The sequence below is a fragment of the Pollachius pollachius genome (genome assembly GCF_949987615.1).
Source record: "Pollachius pollachius genome assembly, chromosome: 8".
In the NCBI taxonomy this organism is placed as follows: Eukaryota; Metazoa; Chordata; class Actinopteri; order Gadiformes; family Gadidae; genus Pollachius; species Pollachius pollachius.
Window position 1 is genome coordinate 7,933,746 of NC_136941.1, and position 23,648 is coordinate 7,957,393.

General features: G+C 41.1%; 1 protein-coding gene across 3 annotated transcripts; it reads left to right on the plus strand.

Moving 5' to 3' along the window:
- Positions 1 to 76: 76 nt before the first annotated feature.
- Positions 77 to 22,853, plus strand: LOC307079912 (putative oxidoreductase YteT). 3 transcript variants are annotated; one of them, XM_079742431.1, is made up of 14 exons: positions 77 to 118; positions 638 to 739; positions 848 to 932; positions 1,022 to 1,095; positions 1,240 to 1,299; positions 1,528 to 1,635; positions 1,747 to 1,803; positions 2,061 to 2,191; positions 20,259 to 20,313; positions 20,563 to 20,655; positions 20,822 to 20,956; positions 21,257 to 21,358; positions 22,022 to 22,187; positions 22,377 to 22,853. In XM_079742431.1, the coding sequence occupies exons 2-14, from the start codon at positions 647 to 649 to the stop codon at positions 22,556 to 22,558; spliced, it is 1,341 nt and encodes a 446-aa protein (XP_079598557.1). In that variant the 5' UTR covers positions 77 to 118; positions 638 to 646; the 3' UTR covers positions 22,559 to 22,853. The 3 variants fall into 3 exon arrangements, with proteins under 3 accessions (XP_079598557.1, XP_079598556.1, XP_079598558.1); XM_079742430.1 differs by lacking the exon at positions 77 to 118 and adding an exon at positions 281 to 387; XM_079742432.1 differs by lacking the exon at positions 77 to 118 and adding an exon at positions 281 to 387 and having other exon boundaries at positions 22,022 to 22,183.
- The last annotated feature ends 795 nt before the right edge of the window (positions 22,854 to 23,648 follow it).

Sequence of the window (23,648 nt, forward strand, 5' to 3'; positions counted from 1 at the left end):
ACCCTATCGCGCTTTTATTTTGATGGCAGAAGTGGTTTATTCTGTTCATAATTCTGTGAGCTTCAGAGAACTTCCTTCGGTGACTTATTTTGGTTATGCCAATTTATTGCCATTATCGGTTTGTGTACCTCTCACCTTCAACAACATACAATAACTATGCAGGGGATAATTATTTAGACTCTTATATGTATTTAATGTAACAAAAATAAACAGCCATTCAACGTAACATAAAAACGTCACCGACGCTAGGGGACGACACGCAATTGTCTGCTTGTTCTAATCGACCTTCTTAATCGAAGTAACGTTGCAAGAGGGATTTATTTATGGGTTACAATTAAGAAATGATTATTGGTTTCCCACGTTGACTCATCCATCTATCCAAGTCAGGTGACGGTCTCCTGCGTATAATGTGTAAATGTGCTAATGTGAACAAATCTGGAAAACAGATGTCACTATTTTATGACGGAATACTCGGACTTTAGACCTTTTCAATGTTGCTTGGAGGCAACCGTGAACTTATCGTCGTTCCTCAACGAAATCTTTAACTACGATACACATGCAACTGTATTAGTAGCCAAAGATAACGTCACAATTTTAATGTAACAAATTAGTAATACGAGTCTTTTTACATCCACAGAGTTGCACCATGCCGTCACCTGTGTCTGTCATCGTGGTGGGAGCGGGATGCCGTGGCGAGACGTACTCACAGTTTGCACGCATTTACCCTGATCGAATGAAGGTCAATATATGGACCGATAACTGAAAGACAATCATACTTTTCCCATCAACAGCATTCAAAGACAAAACAAATGCAAACTGTGTGTTTGCATGTACTCATCCATTCCAGGTGGTCGGAGTAGCTGATCCTAGAATATTTGCTTGCAAGAAACTTCAAGAACAGCATAATATAGCGGAAAAAAATATATTTGAAGGTTGGAAAAAAAACATTCAGTACTTTTTAAAATAATTAACTTCTTTGTTCTATGAGGATATTGAATTTGCTACGTTATCTCCTCCTAAGACTGGCATGTGATATTGGAGCGAGAGAAGTTTGCTGATTGTGTTCTCGTTTGCACCCCTGACCGTCTTCATAAGGTACAATTTACTTCAGTTTAAGTTAAATTCAAAACGTTTCCCTATAGCACACTCAATACAACCCAATCCTGTGACTAGATGATAAGGTGTATATGCTGAATCTGTGCACAGCGTTAATCATTCGTCATCATTTTTCTTTACCAGGAACCTGCCGTTGCCTTCGCCAGACAAGGGTACCATCTCCTATTGGAGAAGCCAATGGCAGTGAGTTATTATTCTGTTATTATGCACTTATAAACGACTCACATAATCAGATAATTCAGAATCACATATAGGTATTTTTTATGTAAAAATACGTTTTCTGTAAAAAACATATTGTTCCCCTGAATCTTATGGGGCTGCGATTGGTCTTGAGAGATGTTGCAATTCGATTTTCATTGTAAAACTGTTTTTACGATGATTATGTTTTTCTTCTTCTGCTCCTTCTTCTAGACCACAGTGGAGGACTGCACAGAGATAGTGGCTGCATGCACTGAGTCTGGCGTGATGCTAACAGTGTGCCACGTCCTTCGATACGAGCCCATCATCCACAAGATCAAGGTACCCTGGCAGCGTCCATCTTCCGCCTGAATGAAGGATGTAAGGTTTGTTTTGAGGTATGGATTATTCATATTGATGATGTGGAATTGAATTTGAAATGTGTTGTTGCAGGAGCTGATTGATTTTGGAGCAATTGGGGACGTGGTCCATATTCAGCACTTGGAACCGGTGAGAAATGCCTTGCTCAATCTTGATATCATATGCAACCATCTCTTTGGAACTGTATCTGTTTTCATATATATGCATTAAGGAAGTGCATGCACTGTACAGTCAACTTTTCAGTCAGTCAGGTTGGAAATATTTTTATTTAAGTGACAATGTGTTTGTTTTAACACAGTTGAAACAGTAAGGCGAGCTCTTGGATATTGAACCAATCTCTTAAATATCTGAGCATACAAGTGAGACTGGGATCTCTTGGGTTCCAGGTTGGTTGGTACCACTTTGCTCACTCGTTTGTGCGAGGGAACTGGAGGAACGAGGCGGAGAGCTCCTTTGCTCTGTTGGCCAAGTCGTGTCACGACATTGACCTAATACATCACTGGGCCGGAGGCCGACGGTAAGCCAGTAGTCAACCTTCCAACTATCTAGTAATTCTCTTTCTTCATCTGCGTAGTGAAAGACATGGTTAATGATGTTCTGAAGGACTCAACCTGGGAATGACTAGACAATATTTTGTGGATTGAATTTACAAAACGGTCACACGTAATTTCGCAAACATCCTTTTGACAGTGGGATTTGACACAGTTTGCTTTAGAAACATGGTTGGTGATTGTTTTTGTGTTAAGGTGTATTGGACTACGTTACCTATAAGGCTTAGCGCCAGTTGGAGACAAGAGATAGCCTACATGAGAGCTATGAGCGTGTACAGGTGTTAGACCGCTAATGCAATAAAAAAGGGCTAGGAACTAAACATGCTGCTGCGCCCGGTTTGTCATATATATGGAACAAACATAACATGGTGTCAGACGAGGATTTTCGCCGCAAGTAAAAGCGGAGTTCTGCATGCTGCAAGGATTAGCAGAAGAGGCTAACTCCGCACAAGGAAGAGACAGCAGTACATGCGATAAAAACGGGAGAACAGTACTGCAAGCATCCAAATAAATATAAGTTGCAAAGAGAGGCTAAAACAGACTTTAATTGTGGAAAATGTGGAGGAAGCCACAAACCAATGTCGTGTCCAGCATATGGCAAGGAGTGTCATAACTGCGGGAAAAATAACCACTTCTCAAAATACTGCAAAGCAGGTACATGCAGTAGAAGAGGAACCTAAGGACTTCTTTGTGGATGCGGTGCATATAAAGGAGGCTAAAGATGAAGAAGAATGGATAGTGCCATTGACTGTTAACAGGACTATCATTCCATTCAAACTGGACACGGGAGCCTCAGTCAACCTCATATCTGTGAATGAGTATGAGAAACTCACTGTGAAAAGCAAAATATTCCCTGTGAAAACAAAAGTGAGTGGATACACTGGAGAAAAAGTGCCGTTCAAAGGAGGCTGCATTGCAACATTCGAACACAGCGGTAAGCAAATAAAAGAAATGCTGTTGATTGTTGATATGAGTGTCAAGCCAATATTGGGATTACAAGCATGCCAATGACTAAACCTTGTAAAGAGAGTCTTTGTAGTCTCATCTCAACCTGCTAATGATCATGAATCACTCATGGAGGAATACAGTGACAGTGTTTTGAGGGGCTTGGATGTTTACCAGGGGAATACAAAATTCAAGTTGATGAAAATGTGCCTCCAGTAGTTCATCAATGCAGAAAAATGCCATTCAAGCTGAGAGGAAAACTCACAGAAGAGTTAACTAGAATGGAGAAACTAGGAGTGATAAAGAAAATTGATGAACCTATGTCATGGGTCAGCTCACTGGTCGCTGTGGAAAAGCCCAACGGAAAGCTGAGAATGTGTTTGGATCCAAGGGATCTTAACAAAGCAATCAAACGAGAACACTTTAAGTTGCCGACAAGAGAAGAGATCATGTCACAGTTTGCTGGAGCTAAGTGGTTCAGTAAATCGGACGCGTCGTCGGGGTTCTGGCAAATGAAGCTAGATGAGGAAAGCTCCAAGCTTTGTATTTTCAACACACCAGAGGGAAGGTACAGATTCTTACGTCTGCCATACGGGATCCTGTCAGTGCCAGAAGTCTACCACAAGAAAATACTCATGATCTTTGAACGCATACCAGGAGTCGATACCATGATGGATGACATCATCGTGTGGGCGTCCAACCGAGAAGAACATGATGTGCGACTGAGACAGGTGCTCGACCTGACATGGCAAGTTAACTTAAAACTCAACAAAGACAAGTGCCTGTTTGGAGTAAAGTCATTGACATTTGTGGGGGATGTATGTCTCTGAGGCAGGAATTAGTCCAGACCCAAGGAAAACGTCAGCCATCAAGAACATGGAACGTCCCGAAAAGGATGACATCAGAAGGTTTCTAGGTATGGTAACTTACCTTGCAAAGTTCATACCTCAGCTCTCAACAAAGTCAGCGCCACTCAGGTGTCTCCTGGAGAAAAAAAATGAATGGACATGGTCACATGAACAGGAAGACTGCTTTAAAAACTTGAAGAGAATGCTCACCAATGACCCGGAGAAGAGCACACGGATTACAGCTGACACGTCACGGTACGGACTAGGGGCAGTATTGCTACAGCTGCATGACAAAGACTGGCAACCTGTCGCCTATACGTCCAGAGTGTTGAGATCAGCTGCAGCCTATGGATGTGAGAGATTCCATCAGCATGTATATGGTCAAGCTTTTGAAGTCAAAACGGACCATAAGCCACTGTGTCAATCATGTCAAAGCCACTCAACAACTGTCCTATGAGGATACAGTGCATGCTGATATGGCTGCAAAAATATGACGTGACTATGAACTACACCCCAGGCAAGTACATGTTCGCTGCAGACATGCTTTCTCGTGCAGTTGACAAAAATAAAGGACAGATGAAACGGGAAATGCACAAATAAAGGCTTGTGTGGACATGATAGTGTCATCCCTGCCTGTTTCTGAAGAGAGAAGAGAGCAGATCAGAAAAGAGAAAGAGAAAGAGCACACCATGAGAACACTCAAAGAGACAATCCTGAGAGGATGGCCTGAACAAAGACAAACATGTCCAGCTGCAATACAGGACTACTGGATGTGTAGAACATAACTCACTGTTGTGGATGGCATCATATACAAAGGAAACAAGTTTGTCATTCCACCTGCAATGCGAAAGGAAATGTTACAAAAGATACATGATGGACATTTGGGAGAAGAAAAATGCAAGCGAAGGGCACGAGAAGTTATGTATTGGCCAAGAATGAACACAGACATCAGCCATACTACGGCTTCTTGTGAAGTATGTCTCACATACAGACCCAAACAGCAGGCAGAGCCGCTGATGCCACACCAAGTGCCGAAAATACCCATACTACAAGGTTGGGAGTGACTTGTTGGATTGCAATGGAAAAAATCATATTGTGGTTACGGACTACTACTCTAACTATCCAGAAGTTGCAACATTACAGTCCACAACCAGCAGAGCCGTCATTGCTTTTCTGAAGACTGTTTTCAGATAATGGACCACAGCTTTCAAGCTGCGAATTTGAAGCATTCGCTAAAGAGTGGGGTTTTAATCACAACACGTCAAGCCCAAACTACCCAAGGTCAAATGGACTTGCAGAGAGCTCAGCTAAGATCATCAAAGGAATAATGAAGAAAGCACATGACGGAAATGAGGACTTTCACAAAGGTTTGTTGATCTACAGGAGCACGCCACTGCAAAATGGCCTGTCACCAGCCCAGATGTTGATGGGACGTCGCATTCGCACTAATCTGCCCATGCACGAGAACCTACTAAAACCAAAGGGAGCAGTGAAAGTAAGGCAAGCCAAAGAGGAGGAGAAAGTGAAGCAGAAGAAAAGGCATGACAAATGTGACAAAAAGCTGCCTTACCTGAAGCCGGGGGACAGAGTCCGCCTTCTGGATTACTCGACAGGAACGAGGACACAGCAGGGACTTGTAAAACAGGAGGTTGCACCTCGTTCTTACCTCATCCAGACGGATCGTGGATCAGCCCTGAGGAGAAATCGTGTGGACATCCGTCTACAAACTAACTGCTCCAAGACTGTCACACAGCCACCAGAGGTGACAAACACCACTACGGGCAACAGAGACTGTCTGAGTTCCCTGAATACTACTGACTCTGGTCAAACCGTACCCAGTTCACCAGCTGTGAAACACAGACCCAGCAGGATGGTTAAACCACCTGAGAGATTGATCGAATCCTGCTGATGGAGTCTTTGTAGAATGTTACATTATTTTGCGCTACACAAAATAATAGAACATTCCGTGCGCTGCGAACGCTGGATATGCGCTTCATATCGAGGTCAATTCACACACTTGTGAGTAAAGCATATAAACCGAGAGGAGACGAGAGCTCGTTCTTATCTCTTTAAAAAACTAATGATATATTATTTTGCGCTACGGACGCTTCATATCCAGGTCAATTGAGTAAAGCATATAAACGGAGAGGAACTTCCGTAAAGTTGGAAATAAATTGGCAGATTTGGAGTTTGCGGTTCAATAGATCATCAGTGAAACATCGTTGCGACACAATTGAGTGTAGTAACCTAGAGAACCAGCTATAACATTGTTTTCATCCAAATGAGCCGTGTTTAGCGAATGGTGAATTGCATTGGCTTCTATGAGCTGTCGGCTTTCAGCCGTGAGCTTAGGGACCGTCTGCAAAGGGCAAAACTGAAAACGACCACAATGGTAAAATTTCAACAGCGTCGCCATTATTGACTCTAGACCCCCAAAACATGTTCCATAGAGGTATGGCCTCTTTATGGTCCTACTACAACCTTTAATTTTGAAAAATATGTCTCTACTTGTTTTTAAGGAATTTCTTTATTGCAAAAATGTCAATATACATTTTAGCAACAATTTCAGTAGCGTCGCCATTATTGACTCTAGAGCCCCAAAACTTGTTCAATAGAGGCATGGCCTCTTTATGGTCCTATTACAACCTTTGTGATGGGGAGAGGGGAGGGAGTGGGAAGATGCATTGGTTGGAGGCACAGACCTTTTTCGATTGTAGTTTTGTTATGTGATTTTACTGTATAGGGTGGTTGTTGATATAATATATTTTTTGTTAAATAAATGTAAATAATTGTTTTAAAGATTATACTTGTAATATGTTCAATCTCTCCATATTTCCCCTGCTCATAACTGTGCACAAATGTACTGTATGTACACCCTTCTGGTGCCGGCAGTCATATAGAAACCTCCCAGCACAGTGCGCTTTGCGAGCACACAAAAAAAATGCGAGCAGAAAAATAAACATTTCACCTCCGCTGCTTCAACTCCATCCTAGGGAGTTGAAGCAGCGGACCAAGCTCAACATACCTACACGTATGGAAGACTTACATTTCTCAAAGAAAAAACAAAAGAACAGTTGCCTTTTACTGTTTGTAAAAAAACATTATCTCAACTGTACTGTACTGTCTGTTGCTACTGTATAGCCACATTTCTGCAAGGGGATAAATAATTATCCACATTTTTACTTACTTACTTGCTTGGCTGTGACTGTCAGTAATGCTCTTTTTAAGGTGTGGCAAGTGGTTCCAAGGGGCAGTTATGATTTCATTAGCCAAGCTTATAACTTCTGGTTTCCTGATGTACAGGTTGGTTGCTCTTAGTAAGCAGAGAACCATTCTGCCCCAGCCATTGCCAATTTAGCCCACAATGATGTTTTGCTTGTTCTCTACCTAGTAGGATATTTTGAACTGCGAACTCCCCAACCCAATGTGTTACAACTATCGCTAATCGGAACAGCTGTGCAAATCTGTTAGAAGCTCTAGAATAGGCTGATTATCCTGATAAAAAAATGGGATCAGTTTTCCCCCAAAACACTAACCAGGGTTGCCAGATTGGGCCGTTTCCCGCCAAATTAGGCTACTGTTCATCACTTTAGGATGGACAAATTAGCATTGGGGACAGCTAGTTTTGAAAAAAAAGTGAGGGTGTGAGTGAGATATAGCGAAGTACCTTGTATACAACCACCATACTTAGTAGTTATTACGTTAATTTGGTCACAATCAGGGTTTATTTTGCTCACGCATTGGGCTTTTACATGCCTATTTTGTGTGTTATATATCATTGGTGTAAGACACAATTTCTGCTGCAGTGTGTTCTTTACATAGTGAGATTGTGAGATGTGCGTGCTTGTGTCTGAGAGATAGATAAGAGATGTTCCTTGTATACCACATGACATCACTGTCAATAATTAGGTTGCGTTTAGGTGTGTATTTGTTTATTTGCCAATCGGTATATGGTTAATCAGTTTTCTGGCAATATACGTTTTGGGCTGGCTTTTGGTTGATTGGGCTGCTTTAGACTGTAGTTTGGCTGAAAATTGCCAATCTGTGTACTGAACATACCCGTTTGCAGCTACTAAACGTGAGCGTCGTTCACACTGGTGATAGTGAATGACTCTAACCCACTGTTTAACGGCACCCGAGAATTTACTGTAACCGGCATGCCAGCATGGCTTCTAAAAACAACAACAACTTAATTACCACTGAAGCCAATAGTGCATGTGTATATTTGAAAGAGTTCTATGAACCAATAAGTACAGATTTGAATGGTAAAAAACACCAGTTTTTATGCAAAGTATGCCCTCCGGTTCTGAGGAACAAGTCAGAACGTCAGCCACATCGGCAACAAATTTAAAAAGACATCGAATTGAGGCATCCGACCAGTCTTGGTAAATATTGCCACTTAATGACGAACATCACAAGCAGGGTAAGCCCTTGCGCCTCCACCCCAGTCAAACTGACTGCACGGATGCAGTTAGCTTGGTTTTTCACATTCTGCGTAATCTGACACATTGTTTAACATTCTCGCTTTTTTCTTGGCTTTTTAAAAGTAATGTTGATTCTTTAGTAGTATACAGTAATTACTTTACTTTGGGCAGTGGAGAGTGGCAATGATTGGGGGACTGGGGGTGGATGGGTAGAAGGAGGTTCTACTTAAAAATATAATTAAACAAGAAGACATGAACGTGAACAGTTAATTTTCTGGGAACTTAATTAAAAATTAAAAATTGTGAACTATGAACATGAACTAGTTCATTTTAAACTGTGTAAACTGAACTTTGAGCTAGCTCTTTTGAGGTGTGAACTTGCTTGTCACCGGGCAACATGGACCCTAACTGCCTCCGGCGTGCTGGCTGACGCCCTGTGTGCCCTGTGTTGACACTGCCATCAGGCTGAATGTGTGTATGAATGGTTTTAAGGCGTAAGTATCTCATGATAATTGCTTGGCTGTGACCTTCAATCATGTTCTCTGTAAGGTTTGTTGAATAAGTGGTTTCAAGGGATGATTGATGATAGCTTCCAAAATAATTTTTTTAACAAGTACCTTCACATTCAATCTATGACCTCAGGATTGCTGATGAACTGGTCGGTTCATTCGGTGTTTCTGCTAGATGCATTTAGAAATATGACCGCCGCTGCTGAATTTCCTTTTTTTAACAAGAGAGGAGAGCTTCAGCTTATCTCTTCAAAATACGAATGTTACATTATCTTGCGCTACACAAAATAATAGAACATTCCGTGCGCTGCGAACGCTGGATATGCGCTTCATATCGAGGTCAATTCACACACTTGTGAGTAAAGCATATAAACGGAGAGGAGAGGAGAGCTCGTTCTTATCTCTTTAAAAAACTAATGATATATTATTTTGCGCTACGGACGCTTCATATCCAGGTCAATTGAGTAAAGCATATAAACGGAGAGGAACTTCCGTAAAGTTGGAAATAAATTGGCAGATTTGGAGTTTGCGGTTCAATAGATCATCAGTGAAACATCGTTGCGACACAATTGAGTGTAGTAACCTAGAGAACCAGCTATAACATTGTTTTCATCCAAATGAGCCGTGTTTAGCGAATGGTGAATTGCATTGGCTTCTATGAGCTGTCGGCTTTCAGCCGTGAGCTTAGGGACCGTCTGCAAAGGGCAAAACTGAAAACGACCACAATGGTAAAATTTCAACAGCGTCGCCATTATTGACTCTAGACCCCCAAAACATGTTCCATAGAGGTATGGCCTCTTTATGGTCCTACTACAACCTTTAATTTTGAAAAATATGTCTCTACTTGTTTTTAAGGAATTTCTTTATTGCAAAAATGTCAATATACATTTTAGCAACAATTTCAGTAGCGTCGCCATTATTGACTCTAGAGCCCCAAAACTTGTTCAATAGAGGCATGGCCTCTTTATGGTCCTATTACAACCTTTGTGATGGGGAGAGGGGAGGGAGTGGGAAGATGCATTGGTTGGAGGCACAGACCTTTTTCGATTGTAGTTTTGTTATGTGATTTTACTGTATAGGGTGGCTGTTGATATAATATATTTTTTGTTAAATAAATGTAAATAATTGTTTTAAAGATTATACTTATAATATGTTCAATCTCTCCATATTTCCCCTGCTCATAACTGTGCACAAATGTACTGTATGTACACCCTTCTGGTGCCGGCAGTCATATAGAAACCTCCCAGCACAGTGCGCTTTGCGAGCACACAAAAAAAATGCGAGCAGAAAAATAAACATTTCACCTCCGCTGCTTCAACTCCATCCTAGGGAGTTGAAGCAGCGGACCAAGCTCAACATACCTACACGTATGGAAGACTTACATTTCTCAAAGAAAAAACAAAAAAACAGTTGCCTTTTACTGTTTGTAAAAAAACATTATCTCAACTGTACTGTACTGTCTGTTGCTACTGTATAGCCACATTTCTGCAAGGGGATAAATAATTATCCACATTTTTACTTACTTACTTGCTTGGCTGTGACTGTCAGTAATGCTCTTTTTAAGGTGTGGCAAGTGGTTCCAAGGGGCAGTTATGATTTCATTAGCCAAGCTTATAACTTCTGGTTTCCTGATGTACAGGTTGGTTGCTCTTAGTAAGCAGAGAACCATTCTGCCCCAGCCATTGCCAATTTAGCCCACAATGATGTTTTGCTTGTTCTCTACCTAGTAGGATATTTTGAACTGCGAACTCCCCAACCCAATGTGTTACAACTATCGCTAATCGGAACAGCTGTGCAAATCTGTTAGAAGCTCTAGAATAGGCTGATTATCCTGATAAAAAAATGGGATCAGTTTTCCCCCAAAACACTAACCAGGGTTGCCAGATTGGGCCGTTTCCCGCCAAATTAGGCTACTGTTCATCACTTTAGGATGGACAAATTAGCATTGGGGACAGCTAGTTTTGAAAAAAAAGTGAGGGTGTGAGTGAGATATAGCGAAGTACCTTGTATACAACCACCATACTTAGTAGTTATTACGTTAATTTGGTCACAATCAGGGTTTATTTTGCTCACGCATTGGGCTTTTACATGCCTATTTTGTGTGTTATGTATCATTGGTGTAAGACACAATTTCTGCTGCAGTGTGTTCTTTACATAGTGAGATTGTGAGATGTGCGTGCGTGTGTCTGAGAGATAGATAAGAGATGTTCCTTGTATACCACATGACATCACTGTCAATAATTAGGTTGCGTTTAGGTGTGTATTTGTTTATTTGCCAATCGGTATATGGTTAATCAGTTTTCTGGCAATATACGTTTTGGGCTGGCTTTTGGTTGATTGGGCTGCTTTAGACTGTAGTTTGGCTGAAAATTGCCAATCTGTGTACTGAACATACCCGTTTGCAGCTACTAAACGTGAGCGTCGTTCACACTGGTGATAGTGAATGACTCTAACCCACTGTTTAACGGCACCCGAGAATTTACTGTAACCGGCATGCCAGCATGGCTTCTAAAAACAACAACAACTTAATTACCACTGAAGCCAATAGTGCATGTGTATATTTGAAAGAGTTCTATGAACCAATAAGTACAGATTTGAATGGTAAAAAACACCAGTTTTTATGCAAAGTATGCCCTCCGGTTCTGAGGAACAAGTCAGAACGTCAGCCACATCGGCAACAAATTTAAAAAGACATCGAATTGAGGCATCCGACCAGTCTTGGTAAATATTGCCACTTAATGACGAACATCACAAGCAGGGTAAGCCCTTGCGCCTCCACCCCAGTCAAACTGACTGCACGGATGCAGTTAGCTTGGTTTTTCACATTCTGCGTAATCTGACACATTGTTTAACATTCTCGCCTTTTTCTTGGCTTTTTAAAAGTAATGTTGATTCTTTAGTAGTATACAGTAATTAGTTTACTTTGGGCAGTGGAGAGTGGCAATGATTGGGGGACTGGGGGTGGATGGGTAGAAGGAGGTTCTACTTAAAAATATAATTAAACAAGAAGACATGAACGTGAACAGTTAATTTTCTGGGAACTTAATTAAAAATTAAAAATTGTGAACTATGAACATGAACTAGTTCATTTTAAACTGTGTAAACTGAACTTTGAGCTAGCTCTTTTGAGGTGTGAACTTGCTTGTCACTGGGCAACATGGACCCTAACTGCCTCCGGCGTGCTGGCTGACGCCCTGTGTGCCCTGTGTTGACACTGCCATCAGGCTGAATGTGTGTATGAATGGTTTTAAGGCGTAAGTATCTCATAATTGCTTGGCTGTGACCTTCAATCATGTTCTCTGTAAGGTTTGTTGAATAAGTGGTTTCAAGGGATGATTGATGATAGCTTCCAAAATAATTTTTTTAACAAGTACCTTCACATTCAATCTATGACCTCAGGATTGCTGATGAACTGGTCGGTTCATTCGGTGTTTCTGCTAGATGCATTTAGAAATATGACCGCCGCTGCTGAATTTCCTTTTTTTAACAAGAGAGGAGAGCTTCAGCTTATCTCTTCAAAATACGAATGTTACATTATCTTGCGCTACACAAAATAATAGAACATTCCGTGCGCTGCGAACGCTGGATATGCGCTTCATATCGAGGTCAATTCACACACTTGTGAGTAAAGCATATAAACGGAGAGGAGAGGAGAGCTCGTTCTTATCTCTTTAAAAAACTAATGATATATTATTTTGCGCTACGGACGCTTTATATCCAGGTCAATTGAGTAAAGCATATAAACAGAGAGGAACTTCCGTAAAGTTGGAAATAAATTGGCAGATTTGGAGTTTGCGGTTCAATAGATCATCAGTGAAACATCGTTGCGACACAATTGAGTGTAGTAACCTAGAGAACCAGCTATAACATTGTTTTCATCCAAATGAGCCGTGTTTAGCGAATGGTGAATTGCATTGGCTTCAATGAGCTGTCGGCTTTCAGCCGTGAGCTTAGGGACCGTCTGCAAAGGGCAAAACTGAAAACGACCACAATGGTAAAATTTCAACAGCGTCGCCATTATTGACTCTAGACCCCCAAAACATGTTCCATAGAGGTATGGCCTCTTTATGGTCCTACTACAACCTTTAATTTTGAAAAATATATCTCTACTTATTTTTAAGGAATTTCTTTATTGCAAAAATGTCAATATACATTTTATTTTTTTTTTTGAATGATTTTTTTATTTGGAAATGATTATGAGCAGATTACACTGAGCATACATTTGAGCAGACATATCCAAGTTTTTTTTTTTTTTTTTTTTTTTTTTTTTTAACGTACATATACAAACAACAGTATCCCACCCACCCCACCCACTTGAACATGTAGTACACACACCTAGGATAACAAAAAGAAGAAAATATATAAATAAATACAATAAAAGTAAATAAATAAAATAGTTAGCAAGGTTACCATACTTAGTAGTGACAAATGTCACCATGTACTTGTTCGCATACATACTCACAAACACTTTACATTATAGGCTGAAATGCCAGCATCAATCCACATCGCAATTACACATCCAAAAATAATAAAATAAAATAAAATAAAATTGTTTTATAAGTTGATTGGCCCAGAAGTGACCAAATCTGTTTATAGGGTCCTAATGCAAGAACTATTGCTATGGGGTATCAGGTATAGTTTTGAGTTTCCCTATGTATTTCAACACCGGATCCCAAGTGGAGTGGAATTTGTCCCTTGACCCCCTAAGCGAGTATTTAATTTTTTCTAGTTGTATAAAGTGCATCAGGTCACACATCCACAAAGACGCTTTGGGAGGGTTTTTTGATTTCCAATGTAATAATATTCTTCTGCGTGCAAGCAGAGTCACAAAGGCTAATATATTTTTATAACTTTTCCTTACTATAGAATGTCTTTGATCTGTGATACCAAATATAGCTGCTGCTGCATTTGGTTGGAAGTCAGTATTGAGCGCATCAGACAATGTTTTAAATATCATAGACCAGTAAGTGACCAGGGCAGGGCACGACCAAAACATATGGGTTAAATTGGCAGGGGTGTGGTGACATCTGTTGCAACTAGCATCTGAATCAGGATATATTTTAGCTAATCTTGCTTTGGAAAAGTGAGTCCGGTGTAAAACTTTAAATTGTATTATACTTAATTTTGCACACGAAGTGCTGTCATTCACTCTTTGTAAAGCACAGTTCCACATGCCATCTTCCATATCTTCCCCCAGTTCATCTGCCCAGTCTGCCCTTATCTTCGCGATGGTTATGGTTTTAAGAGAGGCTATACAATCATGTATTCTAGAAATTAGCCTTTTCGAATTGAACGGGGATTCTAGCAGATCATCTAAGCTTGATACTGAAGATAAATTTGGAAAGTTGGGGTCATGGCTCGTAAGGAAGTGGCGTACTTGGAAATATCGAAACAGACTAGATCGAGGAAGGCCAAATTTTTGTGATAGATCATTAAAGCTGGCAAATACATAATTTATGTACATATCTTTAAATTTAGAAATGCCTTGTCTTTGCCAAAAAGAGAATGTAGCATCTAATTTAGCTGGGTGGAAGAGATGGTTATTGCATATAGGGCTTAAGCTAAGAATTTGTTTGAAACCAAAGTGCCGTCTCATTTGAAACCAGATCTTCAAAGTATTGATGACAATAGGGTTGTTTGTGAACTGGGTAATCGAAACTGGAAGACTGGAAGTGACCAGAGCTGTGAGAGATGTTGAGATGCACGATGTAGCTTCAAAGTGGCACCAGTCTGTATCTGGAGCGTGAAGCCAAAACATTATTTTTTGAACATTTGCAGCCCAGTAGTAGTAGAAAAGATTAGGAAGAGCTAGGCCTCCCTGTAATTTAGGCCTCTGTAGAAGCTCCAAACGTACCCTAGGGTTCTTGCCATTCCAAATAAAAGAAATAAAAGCGCTATCAATACCTTTAAAGAAAGACCTAGGAAGGTAAAGTGGGATACATTGAAACAGGTAGAGGAATTTTGGGAGCACACTCATCTTGATGCAATTCACTTTACCTGCTAAGGACAAGTGGAGTGTTCTCCATTTCTTTAGATCTAATTTGACTTTATCAAGTAGAGGAGCAAAATTTTCCTGGTAGAGGTTTTTCATATCTCTTGTGATGTTAATGCCCAAATATTTAAAACTGTTTCTAGACATTTTAAACGGTAAAACATTATCCTGGATTTGAAGAGCCAAGTTGTTAACAGGGTAGCATTCACTTTTACTAAAGTTCAGTTTATATCCGGAAAATTTACCAAATCTTAACAGAACATGGATTATATGAGGTACACTAAGAATAGGGTCCGATACAAATAGTAGTAAATCATCGGCATATAAGCTTAGTCTATGCTCTTCTCCTCCTCTAAAAATTCCACTAATAGATGGCAATGATTTGAGTGCGATGGATAAGGGCTCTATGGCCAAGGCAAATAACAGTGGACTAATTGGACATCCCTGACGGGTCGCTCTCGACAGGGTGAAGTACTGAGATTGCCTGCCGTTTGTAACCACAGAGGCCTTGGGTGAGCTGTAAAGAAGTTTAATCCATGAAATAAAATTAGGACCATACCCAAATTTCTCCAAACACGTGAATAAATATTCCCACTCAACCCTATCAAAGGCTTTCTCTGCGTCCAGCGAGATGACCACCTCTGGTACCCCACTGGGCGCAGGGGAGTGAACAACATTCAAAAGCCGTCGGATATTTGCAAATGAGTGTCGACCCAAAATGAAACCGGTTTGGTCAGCAGAGATCACATCAGTCATTGTGGTTGCTAAGCGCAGGGCAAGAGCTTTAGCTAGGATCTTCACATCGCTGTTTAGGAGGGAGATGGGTCGATATGAACCACATTCTGTATTCTCTTTACCTGGCTTAAGCAGGAGAATAATCGATGCCTCAGTGAGAGTTTGTGGTAATGAACCACGGGACATAGAATCTATAAACATTTCAAGTAGAATTGGGGATAGTTTCTTAGAAAAAGTTTTAAAGAATTCTATTGGGTAGCCGTCGGGGCCAGGAGTCTTACCACTTTGCATTGCCATTATTGCGTTAATAATTTCAGACTGTTGTAATGGGAGTTCGATCTTTGTCTTATCCGTTACCTTTATGGAAGGAGCCTCAAGATTGCAAAAGAAATGTTCCATATCAGTTCTATCATTGGTCGCCTCTGATGTATACAGGTTAGAATAAAATGAGGTGAATGTTTCATTAATTTCTCCCGGGTCAGTAGTTAAATCCCCATTTGGTTTCCTTATTTGTGAGATTTGTTGAGAAACAGATTGGGCCTTAAGTTGGTGTGCTAGAAGGCGGCCAGCTTTTTCTCCATGCTCATAGGTATATCCACGTGATCTTAACAACATTTTTTCTGTTTTACCGGTTGACAACAGGTTGTATTGAGTTTGAAGGTCAAGCTTTTTTTTATAGAGTTCAGGGGATGGAGACGAAGAGTACTGAGAGTCTATTGTGCTTATCGATTTAATAAGCTGGTCTTGTTCAAGTCTTCGCATTTTATTGATTCTTGCTGAATATGATATAATCTCACCTCTGATCACAGCCTTCAGTGTCTCCCAAAGCAATGAGGAGGAGATGTTATCTTTTTTGTTGGATACTATAAAGTTGTCAATTACTTTGTTTATCAAATCACAGAATGAGCTATCAGCCAGTAAGGTTTTGTCTAATTTCCAAGGAGGACGTTCCGAATTGTTAGGAGGAAACACGAGATCTAGTAAAACTGGGGCGTGATCAGATTCGACTATGGTTGAATAATCAGCTTTTGTGACAAAGGGAAGAAGGTTTCTATCAATAAAAAAGTAGTCTATTCTGCTGTATGAGTGGTGAACCGGGGAAAAGAAGGAGAAGGATTGACCAAGTGGAAAAAGAGAGCGCCAGGGGTCGACTCCACCTATTTGATCCATAAGAAAAGATAAAGATTTGGCCATTTTAGAAGGGTCTGTAGATTTAGGATTAGAGCGGTCCAATATTGGGTTAATGGTGCAATTCAGATCACCCCCTAAAATTAATTGTTGTGAACTTATGTCTGGTATTAATGAAAAAACTTTACCCATGAATTTATCATCATCCCAGTTTGGGGCATATATATTGACCAAAACGACTGGTTTGTGGAAAAGTAGCCCAGAAACGATGACAAAACGCCCCTGTGGGTCAGAAATAACAGTGGTAGCACTGAACTGGATTTTTTTATGAATTAATATAGCTGTCCCACGTGTTTTGGAATCGAAACTTGAGTGGAACACATTTCCCACCCAAGCTTTCCTAAGTCTAATTTGATCTTTCAACAACAAATGAGTTTCTTGAAGAAATGCAATTTCGCATTTTAAATATTTAAGGTGATTGAATATTCTAGCTCTTTTTACAGGCCCATTTAAGCCTTTTACGTTCCAGCTAATAAATCTTACATCAGCCTTACTTACATTAGTTCTTTGTTCCATGTTTCATCAGGGAAAGGATATAATTGTATTAATAACTGTAAAGCAAACAAATGGTCGCAACAGAGATGTGTGCAGCTCCATGGATAACCTCACTAGGAAAGAGTTAGTTAAAGAAATAAAAAATAGAAGAAAAAATATAATGGTGTACCATCCCATAACCCTGTCCCAAACCCCAGACATAAACACATACATAACTAACACTAAGCCTATACTTGTTCCTTTTCCTAAGGCAAGCTGCAGGCGTAACACTTTTTCCAATAACTTCTGGTGCAACATCATCTTCTTGCTTCTAGCTAAGAAGGCTCCCAGTAATATATGTATAAACAAGCTTAACACATAGGCCATGAAGGCAAAAGCAGGGCTGAGGGGACAAAAATATTATAAAATAATAATTAGGCACATCCATGTAATGGAAAAGCTATGTGTCCCCCTCCCTTTATTTTTTTTGTTCCCCCTAATTAGCCCAAACATAACATGAATGAAAGCAGTAGCACACAGTAACACAAAATCCGGGCCACTTTTTTCCCCATTCTTCTTTTCCCCTTCTAAACATGTTATCCCCAAACGTAGCGTGGATGAAAGCAGTACCTTAAAATCCGGGGCGCATGTCAGAGTAGTTGCAAAGGCCGTTACGAACGTACATAGAGTATGCGTTATTTACCGTCCGTCTCCAGCCCATATAGTGAATGCGAACGCTACCGAATTATTACTCTTTAGCAATTCTCTGATCGTAGAACCTCTGAGCTTCATCAGATGAGTCGAAGGTGAGCACGTCGTCCCCGTATGTCACGCGCAGCCTGGCGGGGTAGATCAGGTGGAACCGGACGTTCTTTTGGTAAAGGGCTTGTTTTATTCCGTTAAATGCAGCTCGCTTTTTAGCGAGAGCTGCGCTGTGATCTTGAAACATCCTTATGACAGTTCCTCCGTACCGCAGCTCGTGATTTCTCGCCCATCGCAGCGCAGCCTCCTTCTGTTGGAATCGGGAGAAACAAACCAAGAATGTGCGCGGAGGTTTTCCTTGTCCAGATCTGAAGGTCGGGGATCGGTGGGCTCTCTCCAGTTCGGGCGGTACAGTGAAGACATCGGGGCCCATCACCTGCATCAGCAGCTCCGACATGAATTTAACCGGGTCCTTGCCGTCCTCGCTGCCTTCTGGTATGTGCAATATACGGAGATTCGCTCTCCGCGATCGGTTTTCTAGGTCATCAAGCCGAGTGAGGAGAGATTGGTTTTGGGCTTGGAGCGTCTTAATGCTAGACTCCGCAGCGCATACACGTTCAAAGTTATCACCGGACACTGACTCCACTGATGTGAGGCGCTGTTGAAATGTGTTCACTGTTGTTTGGAGTGAGTCCAGCGAGGCTTGTAATGGCTTTGTAGATTCTTGAATCAGAAGAGAGACATCATCCCTTAGTGTGATTCTCTGCTTCGCAAATTCTGCAGCCAGTTGATCCTTAGACATGACAGCGGCATCCATGGTAGCTGAAGTTTTTGTCGCTGTCGGAGGGCTGTTAGCTGAGAACGGTGCTAGCTTACTTGCGGCGCTACTAGCAGCACGTGTAGCTTGGGTTTGTGCACTGCTGCAAACTGATTTAGAAAGCTTCGATTTGCTCATTTTAAGTGGAAACACTTGATTAAACACACTACTGATGGTTTGTCAAAAACACTGGGAAGAAAGCTTGGTAAAAGTCGAATATAGCAAAAAATAGACTGGGAGCCTTCACTCGTGCGTCCGCTCACCACATTTACAACCGGAAGTCCGTCAATATACATTTTAGCAACAATTTCAGTAGCGTCGCCATTATTGACTCTAGAGCCCCAAAACTTGTTCAATAGAGGCATGGCCTCTTTATGGTCCTATTACAACCTTTGTGATGGGGAGAGGGGAGGGAGTGGGAAGATGCATTGGTTGGAGGCAATATATTTTTTGTTAAATAAATGTCAATAATTGTTTGAAAGATTATACTTGTAATATGTTCAATCTCTCCATATTTCCCCTGCTCATAACTGTGCACAAATGTACTGTTTGTACACCCTTCTGGTGCCGGCAGACATATAGAAACCTCCCAGCACGGTGCGCTTTGCGAGCACACAAAAAAAATTGTGAGCGGAAAAATAAACATTTCACCTCCGCTGCTTCAACTCCATTCTAGTGGAAACACTGGTTCAGTTAAATTCAAATAACTTTATTTTTCCATTAGGAACTTCAGATGTGGAGGAGCAGCATGGTGTGTCCATACCCAACAGTACACACAATAAACAAAAACACGCACACACGCGCACACAAACGCCATCAGCCCCGCAGAAAATAAAAAAATCCTTGCCTAAGCCTAATGAATAAATAGAATTACCTCCATAGTGGAGGAGAAATAAATAAATATTCCAGGCATTAAAACAGGAGGATACAGTTCAAAAATATTCCAGGTATTAAAATGAGAGGATACAGTTCAAAGAGGGGTTCAACCATTCAAATGTCTTATAGATGCCGGGATGAAGCTTGACAGGGCTCTGTTTGTCCTTGCGTTTAGTAAGCAGAGAACTATTCTGCTCTAGCCATAGCCCACAATGGTATGTTTTCGCCTGTTCTCTACCTGGCAGGCAAACATTCAAAACTTTACTAACTAATGGTCTATCAGGGTCTTAATGGTCTGTGTTAGGCTTGGCCCCCGTGAAATTCTGCTTGCAGCTTTAACTCTTATTATTACCCTACCCTCTGCGGTCACAATAAAATTTCCCATCTCGGATTAATGAACGAAATGTTGTCATATCTTTCGTAATTTTTATGCAATGTAAAATCAAACATAGAAACTTACCTTTAAAAACATTTTAATTTTGAGCGTGAGATACTTAACTATGTTGTTTTTTCTGTTTCTCAGGTGTCTTAAAGTGTCATCATTTGGAGCACTGAGCCATTTTCGAAAAGAAAGTAAGGTGTGTGTCACATTGCCTGAATACAACCGTTATTCCAGTTATTTATAGTCCTCATGGTATATCTGAATCTGGGCTTTATTGTGTTCATTTGTAATATTTAAGCAACCCTTTTCTGAAAGACTTCAGAAATCTGAATTTGTTGTTATTTGTACATGTTAAAAACTGACATGAATCTAAGACTTTTGTCGTTAATCTATTAGTTGAATGTAACTGTTGTAAAGGTTGTTTATTGTTGGTTATTTCTTGTAGCCAGCTGGTGCTGCAAATCGCTGCCTGGACTGTCCAGTAGAGGGCGACTGTGCATACTCATCCAAGAAGTTGTACCTGGATGGTTTAAAACGAGTAATATCCTCATTTACTTAATTACGTGAACCACTATTTATTCTGAGCATGCATTGAAAAACTATCCAGAAAAACTGATTTCTAGGTGTCTGTGTCTGTGTGTGTGTGTGTGTGTATGTGTGTGTGTGTGTGTGTGTGTGTGTGTGTGTGTGTGTGTGTGTGTCAGGGTAACGTCGGCTGGCCTGTCTCTGTTATCTGTCCTACGTCGCTGCCAGACATTGAGTCGGTGACCGAGGCTCTGAGGACCGGACCCTACGGCCGCTGTGTCTATGACTGTGACAACGACGTCTGCACCAATCAGGTTAGAGCCAAAGTCCCCTGCACCAATTACGTGTGAAACCATTAACGTCTGCACAAATCAGCCGACAATAAGCGGGAGCTATGCACCAATGAGGTGGAAACACCCTGGACACCCAAGAGAAAAAACCTGTCTTTGTGTGTGTGTTTCATGTACCAAAAGGTACCAGGTTCCTTCCCCCATATAGACAGCCTACCCCATCCCTAGCAACTGGTCTATCCCCATCTCACTGTGAGTCGCCTTGGATCAGTGTCTTTTCACTAAGCCATAAAGTCACGTGTGGGTAACTATGATCCCTTCCAGGTGGTCAACATGGAGTTTGAAGGCGGTCTCACCGCAGCCTTTAGCATGGTGGCCTTCACCGAGTCCATCTGTCAACGCAAAACGACCATCTATGGCAGCAAGGTAGGAATTTACCACATTAAGCGTTAGGAGCAAACACCGTAGAGGTTTTTAATGGACGTGGGCAGTTAGCAGGAGGAGACCAACAGTCAGTTCATTATGCTCTTTACCAAATAATATTAGGGTGCACTCCTGTTTTTTGGCGAGGTCTCCCCACAACGCTGTCAAATTTAGACAACTCAAGTAAGGTAAATAATAAATGAACTGAATTTTAATAGCCAACCGTGCCAACCGGGAAATACATAGATTGAAATGGAATAAATGATGCGTAATTTCTATCAATCACTAAATTATATATTGTTCTGTCTATATATTGATTAATAAGAGACCTGGGGGAAGTGCGCAGGAAGTGATGTCATGCGCAGAGTAGTTTCTCAAGCTTTGGGAGATGCTTAGGGAAAAGGGTAGGGCCAGATGGTTCCTCAGTCATCATTGTGCATGTACAATTGTCTGCAAGAAACAGAAAGTGGCTTCTGTGTGTGTCTTTCATCCTCTGCCCTACAAAATGGATGTCCTTCATTAAAGGTGCTATGTGGAGCATTTTGTGGCATCTCGCATTGGGGTTGCAACCAACTGAGAACTTTATGTCGTCTTATTTATCGTCGCTTTTGCAGAAAAGTCGTCAGCTATGTGACTTATTGTACCATGTCCCGTGTGTTCCACTAGGGGGAGCTGTCCTGCGATGGCCATGAGATTCGCGTGTTTGACTTTGTGAACCGGAGAATGACCAAGCACACGGTCCCCAATCAGACCCCTGAGGGCTTTAGTATGACCGGCCACGGAGCAGCCGACTTCAAACTGATGGAGGCTTTCATTTCAGCCGTGGCAGTGCGTGTTTTTTCTTTAATATATGTTAGGCATAATATTTAGTAAGCCTGGGAATATTTGAAAGATTCTCGGTTCTGACAACACCAATGTCCTCCTCATTTTGCGAATGTCTTAATGAGCTCCATAAACGTTAGAAGCTGTATTTGTTGCCACATAATTAAGGCTAATATAATTATTGACCTTCCGTTGACAGAACAACGACCCGTCCTTGATTCGCTCGGGCCCAGAAGAGACCCTGCGAAGCCACCGGTTGGTGTTCGAGGCCGAACGATCCAGACGAGAGAGCAGGGTGGTGGACTGCAGTGCCATCGACCACCACTAGGTGTCGGCATAAAGCCTCGACCAGCCAATCAAACGCCAACATTAACAACGTAACTATTAGAGGCACTATGTGAATGAGAAATGTCTTCTCAATACTGGCCGCTTTGGCCAGTAAGTCTACTGCAGCCTGCATTCAGAGCACTGGGTTTTATGAATGTAAAATCACAGTTAATATAACACATTCACAAGTGTTTAATGTAGTGATTCAATTTCTTTTATTGATTAAAGTGTCTATTTGGGTTGCTGCTTGTAAATGATTCATGTTTGACTGCTGATTACGTTCCATCTTTAAGTGTCATAACTGTCAAGCTGGTACGTCTTTAAATACAGTCTTATAACTGACCTGATAATCCAATAATATACTGCTAGTCAAGGTTTATTGATTGTGTGTTTTGATCTAAGCCTTGCTTTTAATTTATTTTTGATAAAAATGTCTGCTTATTGTAGATTTATTCCAATATCAATTTCCTTTACACTGTTATTTAATAAGCAATTATTAAAGATTAAAATAAAATGCTGCATTGCAATGTGTGTGTGTGTGTGTGTGTGTGTGTGTGTGTGTGTGTGTGTCAGTTGACAATGGGGAGCAGTACATCATTACCTTCGCGATAAGAACAGTGACTAAGAAGGCTTTTCTGACTTGTGCAAAAAACTATCCCAATGGACAGATCAACAGAAGATAAGGAAAACAAAAACGGTCAACTAGTTTGGTCGAGACTCTTTTTCAAGTCTAGTCAGGAGATTTCCACCTCTTCTCTTGTCCTGCTGGAGGCATTACCATGGTTACCACCGGACCAGCTCTTTAACTTCATAGGTGCAGTTGTAAAATATAAATGTATTATTGACTTTAATCAGTGATTAGTAATTAGTGAGGGAAAGGCGCTGTGAGAATACCTTTTTCCAGAGGACTGTGCCTTCTTCCGTGTGAGACAATGTAGATACTAGACCGCTCCTGGCTCCATTCTGACTAATCAGGGCTTATCTTCTGAGATTGGTACCGGAAATTGTTTTTTGCCTGCCTGAAATTCAGCTGTCCTCGATGCCGGAGAATCGTAGGGAGGGAGCAGACAAGATAGATACGTCAGTAAGGAGCCAACGAGCAGCAGAGAATGAAATAAAACATTTGTTACAGTTCATAAAAATA